Source organism: Gracilinanus agilis, chromosome 6 (genome assembly GCF_016433145.1).
Source record: "Gracilinanus agilis isolate LMUSP501 chromosome 6, AgileGrace, whole genome shotgun sequence".
Classification (NCBI taxonomy): domain Eukaryota; kingdom Metazoa; phylum Chordata; class Mammalia; order Didelphimorphia; family Didelphidae; genus Gracilinanus; species Gracilinanus agilis.
Genome location: NC_058135.1, coordinates 219651587 through 219670629, shown reverse-complemented (window position 1 = coordinate 219670629; position 19043 = coordinate 219651587). Strand labels below are relative to the sequence as shown.

Sequence of the window (19043 nt, the reverse complement as noted above, 5' to 3'; positions counted from 1 at the left end):
CAAAAACACAAAAGACAATTAAGATGCTTATAGTTCAATGGGGGAGGCAATATGCAAGCAGATGTATATAAAAAGCAAGCTATATATAGGATTAATAGAAAATAATTAAAAGAGGAAAGGTGCAAGAATTAAGAGGGGTTGAAGAAGACTTCCTGTAGGAGGTGGGATTTTAATTGGATCTTCTGGAGGTCAGTAGTTGGGATGGAGATGAAAGAACATTCCAGGCATGAGGGACAGCCAGAGAGAATTGCCAGAGCTGGGAGTTGTAGGCTATTGTCACTGCATTGGTTATTGCAGAGAAAGAGGCAGCAAGACTAGAAAGGTTAAAAGGGGCTAGGTTTTGAAAGACTTTGAATTCCAAATGAGGCATTTTGTCTATGTTTCTGGAGGTAATAGGGAGCCAGTGGAGTTTATTGAGAAGGGAATGATATGGTCAAAACTGCTTTTTAGGAAAATTACTTCAGTGACTGAATGGAGAATGGACTGGAGTGGGGAAGATTGAGATAGGCAGAGCTACCAGCAGGCTGTGAAATAGTGCATTTGTGAAGTGACAAAGGCTTGCACCATTGTGATGGCAGTGCCACAGGAGAAAAGGGGGAATTTGGGGGAGTTGTTACAAAGGTGAAGTCAATAATCTATAGCTGAAATATGAGGTATAGATAGTGAGGGCACTCCTAGATTATACTCCTAGCCTGGGGGACTGAGAGGATAGTAATACTCTCTGCAGTAAAAAGGAAAAAAAAAAAGAAATTAGGAAGGAGGAGAGGGTTTGGGGAAAGATCATGAATTCCATTTTGAACCTAATGAGTTTAAGATGGACATCCAGGTAAAGTTGTCTGAAAGGCAGGTAGGAGATGAGAAGTGGGTGAGGTAATTAAAACCATGAGATCTAATAAGATCTCCAAGTGAAGTGACACTGAAAGAAAAGAGAAGAAGGCCCAGGACAGAACCTGGAAGGACACCCCTGATTAGAGGACATCATCTAGGGGAGTATTCCGCAGAGGAGTTGGAGGAGTAGGAGGAAAACCAGTAGAGAGTAGTGTCCTCAAAGCCTAGAGAGAAGAGAGTATCAAGGAAAGAGTGATCAATGGTGTCAAAGACTGCACAGAAATCAAGAAAAATAGAGATTATGAAAAGGCCACAGGATTTGGCAACTAAGTGTGGAGAGAGTAGTTTCAGTGAAGTGATATTGTTGGAAGGCAGAGGAATAAGAAAGTGGAGGAACCTATTACGGATGGCCCTTTTGAGGAGCTTAGTTATACTAAATTGTATACGTTTAGCGATATACATCTCATATGAGATAGTTTTATGTTTCTTTCTCTATGTTCGAACTAAAAGTTTCCCCAAAGCTCTGGTCTTTTCCTGAGGAATGTTTAGATGCTCTCTTTCTCAGGAAAGGCTAGTTTTTTTTCCCTACTGCACACCCAGTTTTGCTGGATTAGTTATTCTTGGTTGTAAGGCTATATCCTCTGCCTAATGGAATATTGTATCCCAATTTTACTGCTTCTTTATTGTGGTGGTTGCTAAATCATACATGATCTTGGTTGTGACTCTTTAGTACTTGAGTTCTTTCTTTTTGTTCACTTGATGCATTTTTTTCTTTGATCTGGAAGCTTTGGATTTTGGCCATCATGCCTTGAGATTCATTGTTTTGAGATTTCTGTCAGGAGATGACTTGTAGATTCTGTTTCTACTTTGCCTTCTGGTTCTAAGAGATCTGGGCAGGTTTATTTTAAGGTTTCTTGAAATAGAATGTGTAGTCACTTTTTTAAAAATCATAATATTCAGGGCAGCTGGGTAGCTCAGTGGAGTGAGAGTCAGGCCTAGAGACAGGAGGTCCTAGGTTCAAACCCGGCCTCAGCCACTTCCCAGCTATGTGACCCTGGGCAAGTCACTTGACCCCCATTGCCCACCCTTATCAATCTTCCACCTATGAGACAATACACCAAAGTACAAGGGTTTAAAAAAAATATCATAATATTCATTTAAGTCCAGTGATTTTAAGTTTTTTCTCTTTGATCTATTTCCATGTTAGTTATTTTTATTATTGAGATATCTTACCTAGTAGGTTGTTTTTTTCAAGATTAAAATTTTATTTTATTTATTTTTTATTTTTTCATTTTTTTTAAAAACCCTTACCTTCCATCTTGGAGTCAATACTGTATATTGGCTCCAAGGCAGAAAAGTGGTAAGGGTAGGCAATGGGGATCAAATGACTTGCCCAGAGTCACACAGCTGGGAAGTGTCTGAAGTCAGATTTGAACCCAAGACCTCCCATCTCTAGACCTGGCTCTCAATCCACTGAGCTACCCAGCGGCCCCCTGTTTTATTTTTTATTGTGTTAGGATGTTATTGTCCTATGTTTGGTCTATTCTGATTTTCAGGGAATGTTTTGCTAATGCAAGTGTTTGTACCTCTTATACTAAGCTTTTAAATTCCCTTTCCAATTTTTTTTTTAAACCCATACCTTCTTTCTTAGAATCAATTCTAAGTATTGGTTCCAACAAAGAAAAACAATGAGGATAAAGCAATTGTAGTTAAGGGCAGGAAGTGTCTGAGGCCAGATTTGAACTTAGGACCTCCCATCTCTAGACCTGTCTCTCTATCCACTGAGCCACTTAGTTGCCCCTTCCAATTCTTTCTTTCAAAGCTCTCATTCCTTTTCCTAATTTTTTCCTCAAACTCCCTCATTCTGCTTATTAACATTTAAAAACTCTTGCTTCATTTCTTCCAGTAATCTAATTGAGTTTGTGCCCTTGCTGTGTTTTCCTCTGAGGTCCTGCTTGTCAGTGTTTTGGAATCCTCCTCTTCTGCCTTTGGGCCTTGAGGGTTTACTAAAATTCTCACTTAGTATGAATGTGTGATCTATCTTTTCTTCATAATAATCTTTTCCTTTGATAGAGCAGTGAAAAGGAAAATAAGGAATAAGTAACTATACTCTTGCTACTTGCTCCTAAACAGCAAACTTGACCGTTCCTCTTGCCTAAAATATGTATACAGAGGCCATTTTCATTCATCTTTGTATTTTTCCCAGATTTCAGAGCATTTGGGGCTTAGGCCTTGCTGAAATTATTCTTGGAGATTCATGCATCTATAATTCTTCCTATTTTATGTGCCAAGTTTTTCTTTCGTTGTTTTATAGATCTCCTTTCAAAATGTATTATTAGGAATCTTTCTATGCAAGGTGCCCGTTTAACTAGAAGTACTTAACAAGCAGACAGATGAGTATAGGTTTAATTTGAGGAAGGAGTTAGTATTAACAACTAGAGCAGAGCATCCCACATTTTCCTGGTTCTTAGTGTTTCAATCATTTTTCCATGTTGTCCTTAGGCTAATAGAAAAACATAATGTTTGTGTTTATTATAGACTTAGGTTAAAAATGTTGATAAGTATTTAGGTCCCAACAACAATTTGCATGTCCACATTCACATAAAATGACCCAAGTATAGATTGATTACCTGTGACATCACTTAAAACCAGCAATTCTTTAAATTTAGTAATGTTGTCTGTACAATATTTTTCAAAAGCCGAGCTGAAATATCTTGAACTTCAGTCTTCAGAGATGGTTTAAGTCACAGTAACTTACCATATTAAATGCCAAAGAACTGGAAGTAATTATTGGTTGTAGCCTTTCAGAGAAGAATTTCAAGATTGATAAAAGACCGATATTAATTTAAAATCTCTTTCTGCATTGTTTCCTAATATAATTGTAAGGCAATTCTTAGACACTTTTTATTTGGATTGAATTTTCTTTCTTTGAAACAAGTTCTACAAGGCATTCTCTTTTAGAATAAGCCTGTTTCATTTACATTAAAAATTTATTGATCTTCTTCATTTATTGATCAGACTATTTTCTTTAAGACATCAGACTGTTTAACAGCTATGTCATCATCTACACTGTCTACCTTTCTAATACTTTTAATATTATGCAACTGATGTCTCTTTTGAAAGCAAGTATTAGAGAAATCCAGCCAATCAGCAGTTGTGGTAAAAGTTTCTTCATTATCCATTTCATTGCCATTTTCTTTCACCCCCTTAAATGAACTTGAATCTTTTGTCTGAATAATTGCCTTGCTACAAGGAATTATTTTGATTGCAATCTTCAATTTATTCCGCTAAAAGACTCTTGCTATTACTGTAATACTTCTTTTCCTTATAGTTGTTTGCAAATTACAAAAAAAGCTGATGTTCCTCTGACTTTCTTTTATTTTTCTCAGTGCTTTGTAATATTCCATTCCATAGATTCAGGCATTTTTATATCTCGTCCTATTTTAGATTTACTATGACCACGTTCATGACATTCTGCTACATCAAATTTTTGTTCTCTTGTAAGAACAAGCCTCTTCTTTTTTGGTGATGAAAGTGTCTCCACATGACGTATTCTAGATTTTGTCCATTTTGTTAAGGACTCTTAAAAAATCCCAACTGTTGCTAATATGGTATTCAGTAGCAAATCACATTGCTAAGGCATGATAAGCTAGGGTGGACTGATGTATTGAAACCTGCCTACATATCACATTCATTGAATTGTGGCTTGTCTTGACCAAGTATCATTTAGAAATCCAAACTCAAAGTTCACATCTTTCACCTTCTCATTGTGTCAGTCATACTTTTCAAACATTGACAGACCCAGAGAGCCAATGGGCAATTATATGCAAAATCAAAGCACTCTATTGACTGAACTACCTATTTATTTAGCCATAGCAGGCAGGCTGGCCAGCCACAAGCTGTTAATAACTTTAACAGCTTAAAACTGCACTGAGACTTCTGGGACACTAGTTTTTCTGAGATAAAAATTTAAAAGCTATTACATTTTGCAAATATTACAATCAAAGCACATTTTAGTGCAATATCATCATGGCTTATAGTTTTCAGGTTGACACATGACAGTGTTTTCCAGAAAACATGAGAAAATATAACTGCTTATCCATAAACCTTGCCAATTAAATTTTTCAGGTCTTAAATTCAAAATGCAATTGCTTCCAGTGCTCATATCATCATAATGCCTCCCTTTGGGTGAAATAGAAGCCTGGTAATAGAATTCATATTGTATTCTCTTGGTTTTTCACATTTCACTGAATCCTATTTCATAAAATGGTCTAACCTCCTTTTCCTTGAGGAAAAATCTTAGGGACAGATGTTTGTTGTCAGTGTTAACGTTCAAATTTCTTTGGTAGCTTTTGAAGTCACTTCTTTGTATCCAGTTCTGAAATATGCTTAATTATTCTCACTATCAACAATATTGTTCCTTCCAGAAGGCACAGTCTTTCCAGTACGAAACTACTCAGCCCTCAGATGTCTAGCGATGGTGAGGATTCCCACTTGGCATCCACACTTGGTGTGTGCAATAGAGAGATAGTACGAAGAGGCGCCCTCATTCTTTTCTGTGATTATGTTGTAAGTTTTACAATTGGATGAATGACTAAAGGGATGTCTTGTTAAAACTCCCTACCCTACCTACAGTCAATTCTCATGTTATCTAGGTACAGAATCTATGGTTTTAAGATTTTATAATCTTTGTCCATTATTTAATCCCAGACTGCCTTTACTGTTCTAGTTTTTGTGAGGGCCAGCTCTTTCGTTGCCTAATTGGACTCAGGCATTGAAAATTCATTTTCGTAGTTGTACTGAAGTAAAATTAGACTGCTGGGTTTTTGTCCCCAAATAGTGCCTGAATAGGAAGGATTTGAGGATTATTTGTAATATTGGATTATTTATGTCACTTTTCCCCTCCACTGACTTGGATGATAGAGAGTTGACTGTAGTGTACTTCCTTTCAATTTGTTCATTTTTTTCCATCAAACCATAGTAAATAAAATATATTCAAGGGTGCTTTGTTAAATAGTGTTTAGTAAGTTAAACAAACCTATTTAACTTAAGTAAAGTTTTTGAAGTAGTAATTTTTTTTCAGTAGCTTTTAATTTCCTTTATCTAGTTTTCATTCACATTAATTTATTTTCTTTCTACCCTGCTCCATACTCCAAAAGTTTTGAGTATCATTATTTAATATTGCCTATTCAAAGACAGTATATTTAAAAAATGACAAATAATTTTAAAGAACACAAATGATAGGAGTGAACAAACTACTTTTTAGAGTTTTAGTATAAATAAGTGGTCCTAAAAAGTAAAAGATTTAAGTTTTTAATAGCATGTGAATATTGTTAAATGAAATAAGCATGGATATCTCTGTCTTTGTAGGCTATTTAGGTAGCTAGTTTGGCAAATTGATTGTTAATGTTAATCTCATTTTCACTTTGAAAAATTAGAGATTCTCTTTAAAATTCCCTTCATAATAGAATGATTTGAAAACTTTTGACTATTAAAGACTTTAGATACAACTTGGCTCTGACACAGGGCAAGTTTTGACCTTCTGGAGGCCATGGTCCTCAATTTCATTTTCAGTAGACTTTGGAGTAAAAAAGTATTATGGATACTATGCTGGAATTCAGTGATGAAAAGCACATTTCTTGTCTTGAAGTAGCTTATAGTCTGTTAGGGGTATTATATCTAATACACAAATAAATGTAAGGCAGAAGTTGATCAAGGGAAAGGAGAAAGCCAGACGAAATACATTAACATATTATTTGATTAACAAATTCTTTCCCCAAATAGGAAAGTTTATTTAAGAAACCAAATTTATTATTGCTGACAGTTTCTCCACTTTCTAGAAGATGAAACTCTTATAACAGTTTCTTGGTGATGATATAGTGGAAAGATCATTGGTTTTGGAGCCTGGAGACTTGGATTTGAATCTTGGCTCCTTCATTTACTAGCTTTGTGACCTTGGGCAAATGGTTTTAACTGCTTTCAATCTCAGTATCTTTGTCTGTAACTATTGGAGTAATTAATAATTAGCAGTACGCAACAACTTCACTGGGGCATTATTAGGAAAGTCCAACTATAAAGTTTTGGAATAACATGAATTAATAGATCCAGGAGGAAAGGAATTAGAGGATTTAAAGGATTTTTGGTCTCATGTTAAAATCCTTAAGGCCCCTTTTCCTCTTGTAGAGATATATCTACCAAGGTAACTAGAATATGTACAATTTATGGTCTGGGTATGCACTTCCTGGAGAAAGCCCAAGATACACTGATACATTCTGATACCTTATGTTTATAACCTATTTTGCATGGGCTACAAGTTTGTCATGAATTATCACAGTCCAGCATTGTTATTACCATTTACTACACACTTCCATAGCTCTTTTTAGCTTCAAAATTATTCAACTTTGAAACTAGATTTTGTCAATTGAATCTATCTTGAAAATCTGAAATTTTTTATATTGTGCTTACATTATCCATGTTAATAAGATTCTTCATTGTATTTATTACATAACATTAGACGTTTTTAAGAAATAAAGTACTAAAAATAATCATTTTTGCTTTGGAAATGAGGAAATGTATCACTGTGTTTTTTCTTTAGTGTCAGAACCTATATGATTCAGAACATTTAACTTGGCTTATTGTCAATCATATTCAAGATCTGATCAGTCTCTCCCATGAACCTCCAGTACAAGACTTTATTAGTGCAGTCCACAGGAATTCAGCTGCTAGCGGGCTTTTCATCCAGGCAATTCAGTCTCGATGTGAAAACCTTTCATCTGTAAGTCTGTCCTCAATATACCAATAGCAACAAATAATGGCAATAGAATGCTTTCTTTTAATTTCAGTTCTGATAAAATTCAACAAACATTGATTAAGGATCTCCTGAGTACATAATATTGTGCTAAGACACTAGAGGAAACCCACTTTTAAAATGGAACCTAATCCTTAGAACTTCCAGCCTAGTTTGAAGCATATGTTACATAGACATAGTTATAATTCATAGTAATATTTGAAAAGATAACTATGTGAAGTACAAGGAGAGAGGTCTTGCCATATGCTGTGGGGAACTGGGATACATCTTGGAGGAGGTGGCATTTGAGTTAAGCTTGAACGAATTGATAGGAATTTATTAGGTAAACAGGTGGGATGGGGATGGGGGTAGTCATTCTAGGAACAGGATAAAGGCATTTAATTGAGAAAGCATAATATCCTGTTCAGCTGGAGCATATAGTGGATGAAGTGACCATGAAATAAAGCTGGGAAGGTTCAGTAGCACCCAGTTGTGGCCCCCGAGTAGTAGAGAGCTACAGTCTTGAAACTGAGCAATAGTGAGTTACAAGCCAGAGATGTAACCCTGAAAGCTCATCTGTGATCTTTTCTTCTTTGATAATTCAGCCAACAACTTTGAAGAAAACCCTGCAGTGCCTGGAGGGCATTCACCTCAGCCAGTCGGGCGCTGTGCTCATGTTGTACGTGGACAAACTTTTGTGTACACCATTCCGTGTGCTGGCTCGCATGGTTGACACACTTGCTTGTCGTCGAGTAGAAATGCTTTTGGCTGCCAATTTACAGGTACAGAAATAAATCTGTGATATTGCTATCTATAAATTTGCTAGTGCAGTCAGCACAATTACATGTTTTTATCTAGAATATTTTTAAATTAATGGATAGCCTACTGACTGGCCAGAACAAATGTGTACTTTTTCCTTATAAATTTTTGTGTGTCCACATCACCTATGTTTATTTGTTTGGCTTGCCTTTTAAAAGATATCTCAGATAATTTTGTATTTGGTTATCTTTAAAATTTTAGGAATTTTTGATTCACGTATGTCTTTGTTTTCTATAGAACAGCATGTCACAGTTACCTGTGGAAGAACTGAATAGAATCCAGGAATACCTTCAAAAAAGTGGATTAGCTCAGAGGTAATATTTTCTAAAGCAAGTGTGCCTTGCTTCAAAAGAAATCCCTCAATATCTAAACATAAAAGAAATTTAAATTGGAATGGGGAAGTTTAATAATTATTCAGGTAACAGGAGGACTGTTTGCTTTACAGAAGGTTCATTGAAGCATGTCTTTAAATTGTGAGTTCTCCTGTTATTGAAAAAATCCATTTTGAAACATAGAGAAATGAAAGAAAATTGTGTTAGAGGCATTAGGTAATCTGGATTCCTAGATTTGCCCTTCTTCCTGCCCCTTTCTCTGCCCCTCTCCTCCTTTTCCATTCCCTCTGCCTCTTTCCCACCCCCAACCCCTTTCTCTGTTTCTCTGTCCCTATCCCTCAGTCTCTTTTGTTACTCCTTCTCTTCCTCCTACTTCCCTAGCTTCAACCTTTTCCTCTTCCCTCCCTCTCTTTCCATTTTCTTCATCTGGAAATTATTTGGGGAAATGCATCTAAGGTTATTTTCCACCTCTTGATATTTTGATTTATAAACCTGAAAGCATATAAACACAAGAAGTTTTGTTAATAGCATTTTTAAATATACAACTTTTTAAACAATTATAGCTCTTACACAAAGTGTGAAGTACCTGGTCTTTTGGTAAATATTTGATAAGTGATGAAGCCCCTCATTGTCAAAGAAGCTGGATGTGAGTTTGAGACTTATTCTTATCTTTCTAACAATTTGTTGTAAACATCATCTAATTATTGCACTGTGGAACAGGAATCAGCAAACCCTTGATTAGATTATTATCTTCTTCCTTGATAAGCAAAACCCTCAGAATCTTTTTTTTTTTAAACTCTTACCTTCCGTCTTAGAATCAATACTGTGTATACTTTGTATTGGTTCTAAGGCACAAGAGTGGTAATGGCTAGGCAATTGGGGTTAAGTGACTTGCCCAGGGTCATATAGTTAGGAAGTGTCTGAGGCCATATTTGAACCCAGGACCTCCTGTCTTGAGGCTTGGTTCTCAATCCATTAAGCCATCTATCTGCCCTCTCCTCGGAATCTTTCAGAATTTCACTGCTGTCCTCCACTACATGGAAAAACAGGAAAGAGAAGCACCATTTGCATTTATCAAATTTTATTTGCAAAGTCCTCTATAAAACACATCAGTCATGTAGAATGCTTTAAAAAAATACATTCACTGTAGGTTTTCTTCATTTTCTTGGTTACTTGCCTGTGTTTTGTATCTAAATAGGAAGTTTGGGAATATACTATCCTTGAGGCCTGTGAAGTCAATAGCAGCAACAGCAGCAGCTACAATGTAGCAGTAATAATAACAACAATCTAATTATTACACACTTTAAATTGGACACAGTATTTTATATGTGCAAATAAAGCTTATTAAACCTCACTATGTAGCAGGCTTTGAATTAATTCCTGGGGATTCAGACACTGGTAAACTAAGATTATCCTGCCCTCAAGGAACTCGCATTAGATTATTGGTCAGCAAGCATTTTTTGAGACCCCACTGTGGGTCAGGCATTGTGCTAGGCACTGGAGAGCCAAAGAAAGGCCACCCTTCCCTCCTAAAACAAACAAGTGACCCAGCCCTTACTCTCCAAGCCCCCTTTCTAATGGGGGTGATATTATGTACAAATAAGACATAAAGGGTAAATTGGACATAATCTATGGAGAGAAGACACTACGAGGACCTGAGGAAAGGTTTCCTATAAAGGATGGAATATTTATTGGGACTTGAAGGACTACAAGGAGGCCTGAGATTGAGATGATGAATGAAAATTCTAGACTTGAGGAAAAGCCAGTAAGAAAACTGGGAGCTGGGAAATGAAGTGTTTTGTGAGAGGAACATGTAAAATGGAGCTGGGAGAGATAGGAGCTGAAGGAGAGAGGAAGGAGGGAGGTGGGGAGAGACAGAGACAAAGGAGATAGGAAAAGAAGCAGACACTCTCATCTGTCAGAGCCTGGTGTTCCAGAGGAGGAGACCAAGATTCTCATGTAGGCCAATGAGGTTAATGGCTAGAATGCAAACCAGGGAACAAGACAGATTTGTGTCATTGAATTTCTCCCAATAATTCAGTGATTTAAGTATTATGTGTATTATTATCTGCATTTCCAGGTGAGGAAGCTGAGCTTCTAAGAGCTTGCAACTCATCTGTATTCAGCTCAGCTTGTCTTGACTCTTTAAGTCCTGTGTTGATTCTATACCAGAACTTTGGTGGGCAGTTGAGGACAGTTGGTGACTTCTGAGTTTTTGCTTCTTTATGCCAAAATAGATTTTTGTAGTTCTCATTCTTCAAGGCCTCTTACTTCTATGGAAGTGAACCTTTCAGGACATGACCATGCAATGGCAGAAACTTCAGACCGTGTTAGGTTGGGTTAGATATTTAAATAGGAATTCTAACTTAAGCTATGTTCTACTTGTGTATGCATCTGTTTAGTAGTACATATGGTGTAATACACGGCATCTAAAATTCATGAGTTTCAGGGCTCCTGCCACTGATGTAGTCTAAATCTCTACATCTCTTTCTAAATGATCTTACTGAGCTATTGGGTAGAAAAGTGCATCACCTATTGTCCAATCTCTGTGGAATTAGGAAAGCTCAGTATTAAGTAACAGGTTAACAGTTTGTTGCCAGATTTGGAACCTGACATAGCATGTAGTCTTGTGACATAATCTTAAGGATCCTAGTGTCACTTCCATGTTTCTAAGAAGCTAGGACTTTAATCTCTGACTAATGTCAATGCTCCATAGTCATCCTCTGAGCTAAGTAGCACAGCTCTTTTTATCCCCGTAATTCAGATGAGGAAACCGAGGTCCTTTGAGGTGAAGTGACTCCTCCAAGGTCAGATAACCAAACATTGACAAATAGATGTTAGGCCCCCTAACTTCGAAGTTCTTATAACATTTTGCATTGCCTGTTGCATATATCCACTAAGAATATATTTTTAGAAAATTGTTTTTTCAAATCGGAGTAAAATATCACCATGATGTGGAATCAAAAGCAGCATCACTTTGTGTAAATTTATTGTTTTTTAATCTGACTGGTCTCATTCTGACTGTACCTTAAGTACCACCCATGTTTAGAGTATTACATGCTTATTCTCATTTTGTCCATGCTTTTACCATTTCATGTAACTGCAATATGTTAATAATTTTCAGAATTCCTTATTTCTGTGGTCACATTTTTAATCTTACATAGATTGTTATTGGTAAGGCTAAAACAGGCACCTTTAGGATCACCTTTACTCCAAGTTCCTGTGTTTTTATTTCACTTGTATTTCAGACACCAAAGACTCTATTCCCTGCTGGACAGGTTTCGTCATACTGTAGCACCAGAGACAGCTAGCCCTTCTCCTGTAGTCACTTCACACCCCCTGGATGGGGAAAATCACTTGTCACTAGAGATGATAAATCCAGACCAAGTAAGTGAACAGAGCTTTTATTGACACTGTCTTATAAAACAATCTTACCGTATAATATCCATGAATGCAGTTGCAGATAGATATAACAGGGCTAAAAATCTTCTTAGGCTTTTTTGGAATGTGCTGTCTTAGGCTTATTTCAGTTACAGTAGTGGAATGGTGTACTAGAGAAAAGCAATCTAAAAGATTGACCAGTATGTTAAAGGTCTTAACATTAACTTTTACCTCTCATATTATATTTAGGTAGAAGCGGGGACATTGGCCTTGCTAATAGTAGGAGGAAGGTAGGGTAGCCACTCTTCTGCCTTCTTCTGTTTTTGTCCCCTTGAGTTAGGATAGAAGAACCTGGGAGGAAAGGAGCTTTTCCTCATATAAAAGGAAATATTGGATGGTAATTCATTTGGTAGGAAATGAGATGAACTTGGGAGTGGAAATATGAGTATTTGAATGAAGAGGGTTGAATGGAGACAATGGTAGTCTGAATGGCTTTACCTTGGGAAGTTTATTCAACGTTAAGAGAATGGTCTAATTTTATAAATGTTTTCACCACTCCCAGTGCTCATGTCTTTTCTTTGGTCTTTTTGTGCATTGTATTCTTTTACCTTTTCACACTCATCAGCATGCGAAATTACTTTCCAACATTCATCCTCACCCTTCTCAGCTTACTTGATATAGTCAGACCTTTTGTAAGTTATTATATATGATGACAATAGAACTCGCACTGAAGACCTGGCCCATGTTACTATCTTTATCCTCCAAATAGAAACTTATTGGGAAAGGTATTCTGTGGATAAAGACATGGTTAAAAGAATTCAGATTTGTTCTTTTTTCTTTTTTGAGAAACAGGGAATTTAGTGCCACCCATAAACTGGACTTCTAGATGGATATCTCTCTTTCTGATTTTAGTTGAGCTAATTTGTAAGTCTCCAAGTTTTAAAGAAGAGAACTAATAAATCATGAGGGGAGAGGGTTTCGTTAGTAAAGAAGAAACTTATAGGAGAATCCCACAATGATCAGTCAAGTTCTCTTGCAAAGAAAAATGACATTCAAAGCCCCCGAGGCCTGGCAAAACAACTTGGGTACAAAATTAAAAGAATTCAGTAAACACTTAAGTGTATACTGTGTGCATGATGTGTTTATTACCATGCACAAATAGCTAAAGCACAGGTCTTGTTCTTGTGGATCTTATGGTCTATAAAGGCCATAATACATTTATTAATATTCAGTAATGCATGATAAGTGGAGTGGGAAAGTACAAAATAAAATTGAAGTCAGGAAGGCTTTACAGAGAAGTTGACATTAATGGTAAGCTTTAAAAGATTGGGTAAAATGATACTTCAGGCACTTTTTTGAATTTGGTCTTAACGTTGAAAACACCTTAGTTTGAGTCTTGTTTCAGACATTTTTAAACTATGTGATCCTGGGGAAGTCACTTAACCTTTCTTGGTCTTGTAAAGTGCTTTGCAAATCTCAAAAGTGCCATACATAATTGTTAATTATTTTTATTATTATCATCATTATTATTTTGAAGACCTTTTGTGAAAGGGAATTTAATACCTTAACATTATACTTTCAGACTCAATGGGAGAGAAATTACTTCTTGAGGTACTGTTTAATAACAGTTTTGTGGAATAAATGAATAATTTAAGCATTTATTAATCATTTCCTATAGGCAAAGCAATTTCTTGGTCCGAATAGAAAAATAAGACAATTTCTGCTCTCAAGGAGATCATGACATTCAAGTGGAGAATAGAATACATGAAAGGTTTCACCAACAAATCAAATGGAAAGGTCCCATGATAATTAAGGTGTAGTGGCAAAGCCGATATAATTGCCTCTTCTATAATGTCAATTTTACCAGTAAAATTAATTGGTTTCTAATGTTGAACCATTTGACAAGGCCAAAGATTTTGGGCAATAACTTTGATTTCTGGGTCATCAGTAGATGTGGTTGTAACCTCTACAGGAGCAATGGCCAGGGATTGTTTCCCGGGATTCTGGTTGAAGCCACTGGGCTAGAAGCATTTCTATTTCCTAGTCTTATGGTTTGAGAGTTCAGGACTTTTCCCTCAGCTTCTGAGGGGAGATCATAGTCAGGGTTGTAGTGATAGTGGTCTGATGTGCCTGGCACATAGTGCCTTAGCTTCAACTCTATTGGCCACTTGCCCTGGTAGTTGGCAATTAGTGGATATAAAATGTAGCACTTGTTTGTTAAATTTTAAAATCAATTAATTTCTTAGGGAATCCCCATAGGAATTAATTGAAGTAAGAGTAACCTATGCTTGACCAAAGGGAAAATTATTCTTGTGCTTAGATGAAATTGATTATTTTAAAAGAAAGAATTGTGTCAGAACTCCAGATAGCAATTTGGAACTGGGCTGTGAAAGGACTTTAAAACTGTGAATACCCATTAATCCAGCAATACCACTGTTAGGTCTGTATCCAAAAGAATTAAAAAAAAAAGGAAAGATGATCTGTTTGTTTAAAAATATTCATAGCAGCTCTTTTTGTAGTAGCAAAAAAATTGGAAAATGAGGGTATGGCCATTAACTGGGGAATGATTGAACAAGTTGTGGTATTATGACGTAAGAAATGACAAATAGGATGATTTCAGAAAAACCTAGAAAGATTCAAGTGAATTGATGCAACGTGAAGTGAGCAGAACCAGAATTATTATTATTGAATTTTGAGTTCCCAGTTCTTTCCCTCCCTCCTCTCTCTCCTCACAGCAATATTGTATAATGATGCGAATGACCTAGTTATTTTCAGCAATACCGTGACCAAGATAATCCCAAAGACTCATGATAAAAAAAAATACCATCTACTTCTAGAGAACTGATGATATCTGAATGCAGACCAAAACATACTACTATTTCATTTTCTAAGGTTTTTTTTTGTTTGAGATTTCTTCCACAAAATGACTAATATGAATAAATGTTTTACATGATTTCACATATAAAGTCTATATCAGATTGCTTACCATATCAGGGAAGCAGGAGGGAGACAGAGAATTTGGAACTCAAAATTAAAAAAAAAAGAAAGAAAGAAAGAAAAGAAAGGACCACCTTTTAAGCTTTCACACAAACCATTAAAAAGTTAATTATTTTTCTTTTTAGGACTGGTATGTGTCTCTAGTCAAATTTCAGTGTTGCACTAAGTCAGACTCAGCACTGCTGGAAGGTGCAGAGCTAGTTAATAAGATTCCTCCTGGTGAACTGACCCCCTTCATGCTGAGTAAGGTAGGTATTCTTTATGTAGTAAGAAGAAGAGGTCATTTGTTCCATCATTTGGTTCCATTTACATTTAATTCCATTTAATGAATAGATAGTATGTCATACTTGAAATATACTGTCCAGTTAGTTGGTAATAGACTATTCTTGAAATAGGTGCAAATATAGCTGTTCTGTGTAAGAGGATTCCTTATAGTAAAGTTGCTTTTAGTTGTTTGATTTGACTGTATTTAATGGCTATTCCACATTTTGGTTTCTATTTAATGCATAAATAAGAAAGCATAAATTAATGAGAACTTTTGAGACTTGGAAATTGTTGATTTATTCTTAGCTAGCTATGCAAAGGAAATAAACAGGATCCTTTGGAGAAGAGCATTGACTCTTAAGTCCATGACCTGAGTTAAATCCCATCTCTGACACTAGGGTTATGACAATAGACAAGTCCCTTAGCCTTTGGAGGTCTTAGTTTCTTCCTCTGTAGAATGATGGCTAGATGGCCTCTGAGACCCACCCCTTTCATCTTTCTGTATAATCTAGGTAAGTGATCTAATGTAATGAAATTGATGAAGAAGACAACAACCTTCAAGTGTGAAATATAGGGAGTGAAATAGTAATTTATTACTCATTTGTATTTATGACACAGATAATCCTCTAAAATCAGTATTCTGATCATTTGATGCCAAGATATGCCCCCAGGATTTTTTTTTCCCTGTCATCCTTTCTATTGGCTTTTCCACCTTGTGGGAATATATAACCTCTCGTTCTTTATCTTTGACATTTGTGATTTCAGGAGTTCAATTTATGCCTCTTAGCTCCTTGCTTAAGTCTTGGTGTCCGTGAAATCTCCAGTGGTCAGAGTAGCAGCCTCTTTGAGACAGCCCGGTCAGTGACCCTGGACCGTGTGGCCAGCCTTGTACAGCAGCTTCCATCCAGCCATCAAGTTTTCCAGCCCCTTCTGCCCATTGAGACTTCAGCCTATTGGAATCAGCTAAGCGATCTCTTTGGTAATAAGAAGAAAAGCTATACTTGTTTAGTTTGTTCTTATTGAATAGAGCCTCCTCTAGTGTCCCAAGACAGGTGGGGGTCAGCCCTCCAGCTTGGAGTCGAAGTGCCCTGCCTCAGGGTTGCTTCTTAATCCTTTGGCCAATTGCTTTTCTCTTCTGTGTTCAAGTTTTCTCATCTGTAAAATAACATTCTCTGCATGGGTGGGAGGATCAAATTAGATGATATCAAATATTTCTCTAAAGCAATAATGGGCAAACTATGGCCTACGGGCCAGATGCAGCCCTCTGAAATTTTCTATCCGGCTGTGTGACATTATTCCTAATCTGATGAATACAATGAGTAGGATACAATACAATGAAACTTCAAAAGAGTTGCCTTAGAAACAGACTGACAGATGAGCATTTCCTTTGCTTTTGCCCCCTCTTTAAAAAGTTTGCCCATCACTGCTCTAAAGCATATTATAAAGTACTGGCACAAATGCTGATGAATACGCAATACATTTGAACAATTAAGTGATCTAAGTTGAAGAGCAGCACTCTTAAGTATTTTAACTAAAATATTTTGTGCAATTTTCTTGAAACTTGCTAATAACTATAATTACATTGTTATAAACCTCTTAGATTTCCCTGCCAATTAAAAATTTCTTTTCCAGGTAATACTGTGATTTATCAGTCAGTTACTACACTGGCCTGTGCCCTTGCTCAGTACTTAGTACTGCTTTCTAAGTTGCCAAGCCATCTTCAGCTTCCTCCTGAAAAAGAGAGTGATATTCTGAAATTTGTTGTGGCGGCACTTGAGGTAAGAGATAGGAATAGTGAAAGACTTGGGAACTGATTTGCTTTTTCTACTCAAAGGTGTCACTAAGTGAGAAATAGGAGCTGGGTATGGTAGATTGGCTGTGTGATTATCAGTAACTAACCTGAAATAGAAAGCCACATCAGCTTAAAAGTGGCAGAGGGTTAGGATTTATTGTTTCGTAGAGTTCTGGGACATTACTGATATTTAATTAGTGATTATTTTGGGCAGTCATACTTTTTTGATGCAAAGAGCCTGAAGTAATTTAGTAGTAATAAGGATGTGCATTTCATTTCAGTGATGTCTCTTTAAACAGGGTGCAGGTACTCACCATACTGTGTGTTAGTTTGAAAAAGTTATGGGCATTTTAGGAAGTGGAAATTGACCATGACGGAAAACAGTGATTTTTATATATTGAGTGGAGGTTTGTAATCCTATGAAATGTATGTATATTGCTTGTTGTGCAACATTTAGGGAGATGATGGCTCATTTTTTAGGCATATTATATATTCTGATAGTGAAAATAAGAAGCTGATCCACAGATGACAATGAGCCTTAAAGATCATGCAGAAATTTCCTAAGGTCTTCTTAAAAAGTACAGAAAAACAGGACTGAAAAGGGATGGAATAAGGGAGGATCTAGACATCCCCTTGGCCATTGAGGGAATAAGAGGAGGAAGAGTGGATTAAGAGAAAGGAGGGCAAGGGAGGGATACTTAGTGGGGAGTACATATCAAGAGGTAGAGAGATAAGAGAGGAACTCTTAGGATAATGTAGGGGAGGGATTTTTAGAATTAAATTTATATTAAGATGTAGGAGGGTATGGTTGGGAGTGGTAAGGAGGGTATTTAAAAAATATATAATTCAAATTTTATTAAAAAAAATTTTTTTCCCATGGTTAAAAAAAGTTCTCTCCGTCCCTTCTTCCCTCCCCTCTCCCGGAACTGACAAGCAATTCTACTGGGTTATACATGTATTATCACTCAAAACCTATTTTCATATTATTCATTTTGTAATAGAGTAATCTTTTAAATTCAAAACCCCAAATCATATACCCATATAAACAGAAGTGATTTTTCAAAAGATGGATAGAATATGAATTAAAAGATAAGGGGGAAGGGACAAAGAAGGAACCTTTGGAAAGGTGAGGGAATTTGGAACTAAGAAGGGGAGAGGATAAGGTAGGGTTTTTGGTAAGGGGAGTGAATGAGAGAGGCATTGGTCAAAGGAAATTGGACATCTGAAGAGGGAAAGGATGAAAAGAAAGGAAGAGAGGGACAGACAGTGAGGAGAAAGGGAGTAGATGGAAATACACAGCTAGTAATCATGACAATGAGTATAAATGGAATGAATTCACCCATGGGAAGAAAATGGATAAGAGAAAGGATTAAAAACCAGGGCCTGACCATGTGTTGTTTACAGGAAACACACAGAAAATGTCAGATATACATAGAATGAAGGTAAAAGACTGAAACAGAATATGCCATAGCTGATCCAGAGAAAGCAGGGGTAGCAGTTATAATCTCTGACATTTTGGGACAAAAATAGATATAATTGGAAGAGCTGAAAAGTAACAGTATGGCTAATGAAATCAAGAATTATAGTATCCAGATTTTTAAGGGAAAAACTAAATGAGATACAGATGGAAATAGAAAACAAAATAATAATAGCAGGGGACTTAATTTTCCACTGTCAGAACTAGATTTAACCAAACAATAAATAAGAAAGAAGATAAATAGAACCTTAGGTAAATTAAATATGAAAGATATCTGGAGAGGGTCATCTCGTCTCATCCTGTGTCATCGTGTGTGTGTGTGTGTGTGTGTGTTTGTGTGTGTGTGTGTGTGTGTGTGTGTGTGTC

General features: G+C 36.4%; 1 protein-coding gene across 1 annotated transcript in view; it reads left to right on the top strand.

Annotated features, from left to right (window-relative positions):
* The window catches only part of HTT (huntingtin), a 196843-nt gene that overhangs the window by 117971 nt on the left and 59829 nt on the right, over positions 1 to 19043 (top strand). Inside the window, exons 44-51 of the mRNA XM_044681771.1 lie at positions 5256 to 5397; positions 7424 to 7603; positions 8221 to 8397; positions 8672 to 8748; positions 12015 to 12153; positions 15270 to 15392; positions 16174 to 16387; positions 17041 to 17186. Coding sequence (XP_044537706.1) covers positions 5256 to 5397; positions 7424 to 7603; positions 8221 to 8397; positions 8672 to 8748; positions 12015 to 12153; positions 15270 to 15392; positions 16174 to 16387; positions 17041 to 17186 — 1198 coding nt within the window. The remainder of the gene's footprint in view (positions 1 to 5255; positions 5398 to 7423; positions 7604 to 8220; positions 8398 to 8671; positions 8749 to 12014; positions 12154 to 15269; positions 15393 to 16173; positions 16388 to 17040; positions 17187 to 19043) is intronic.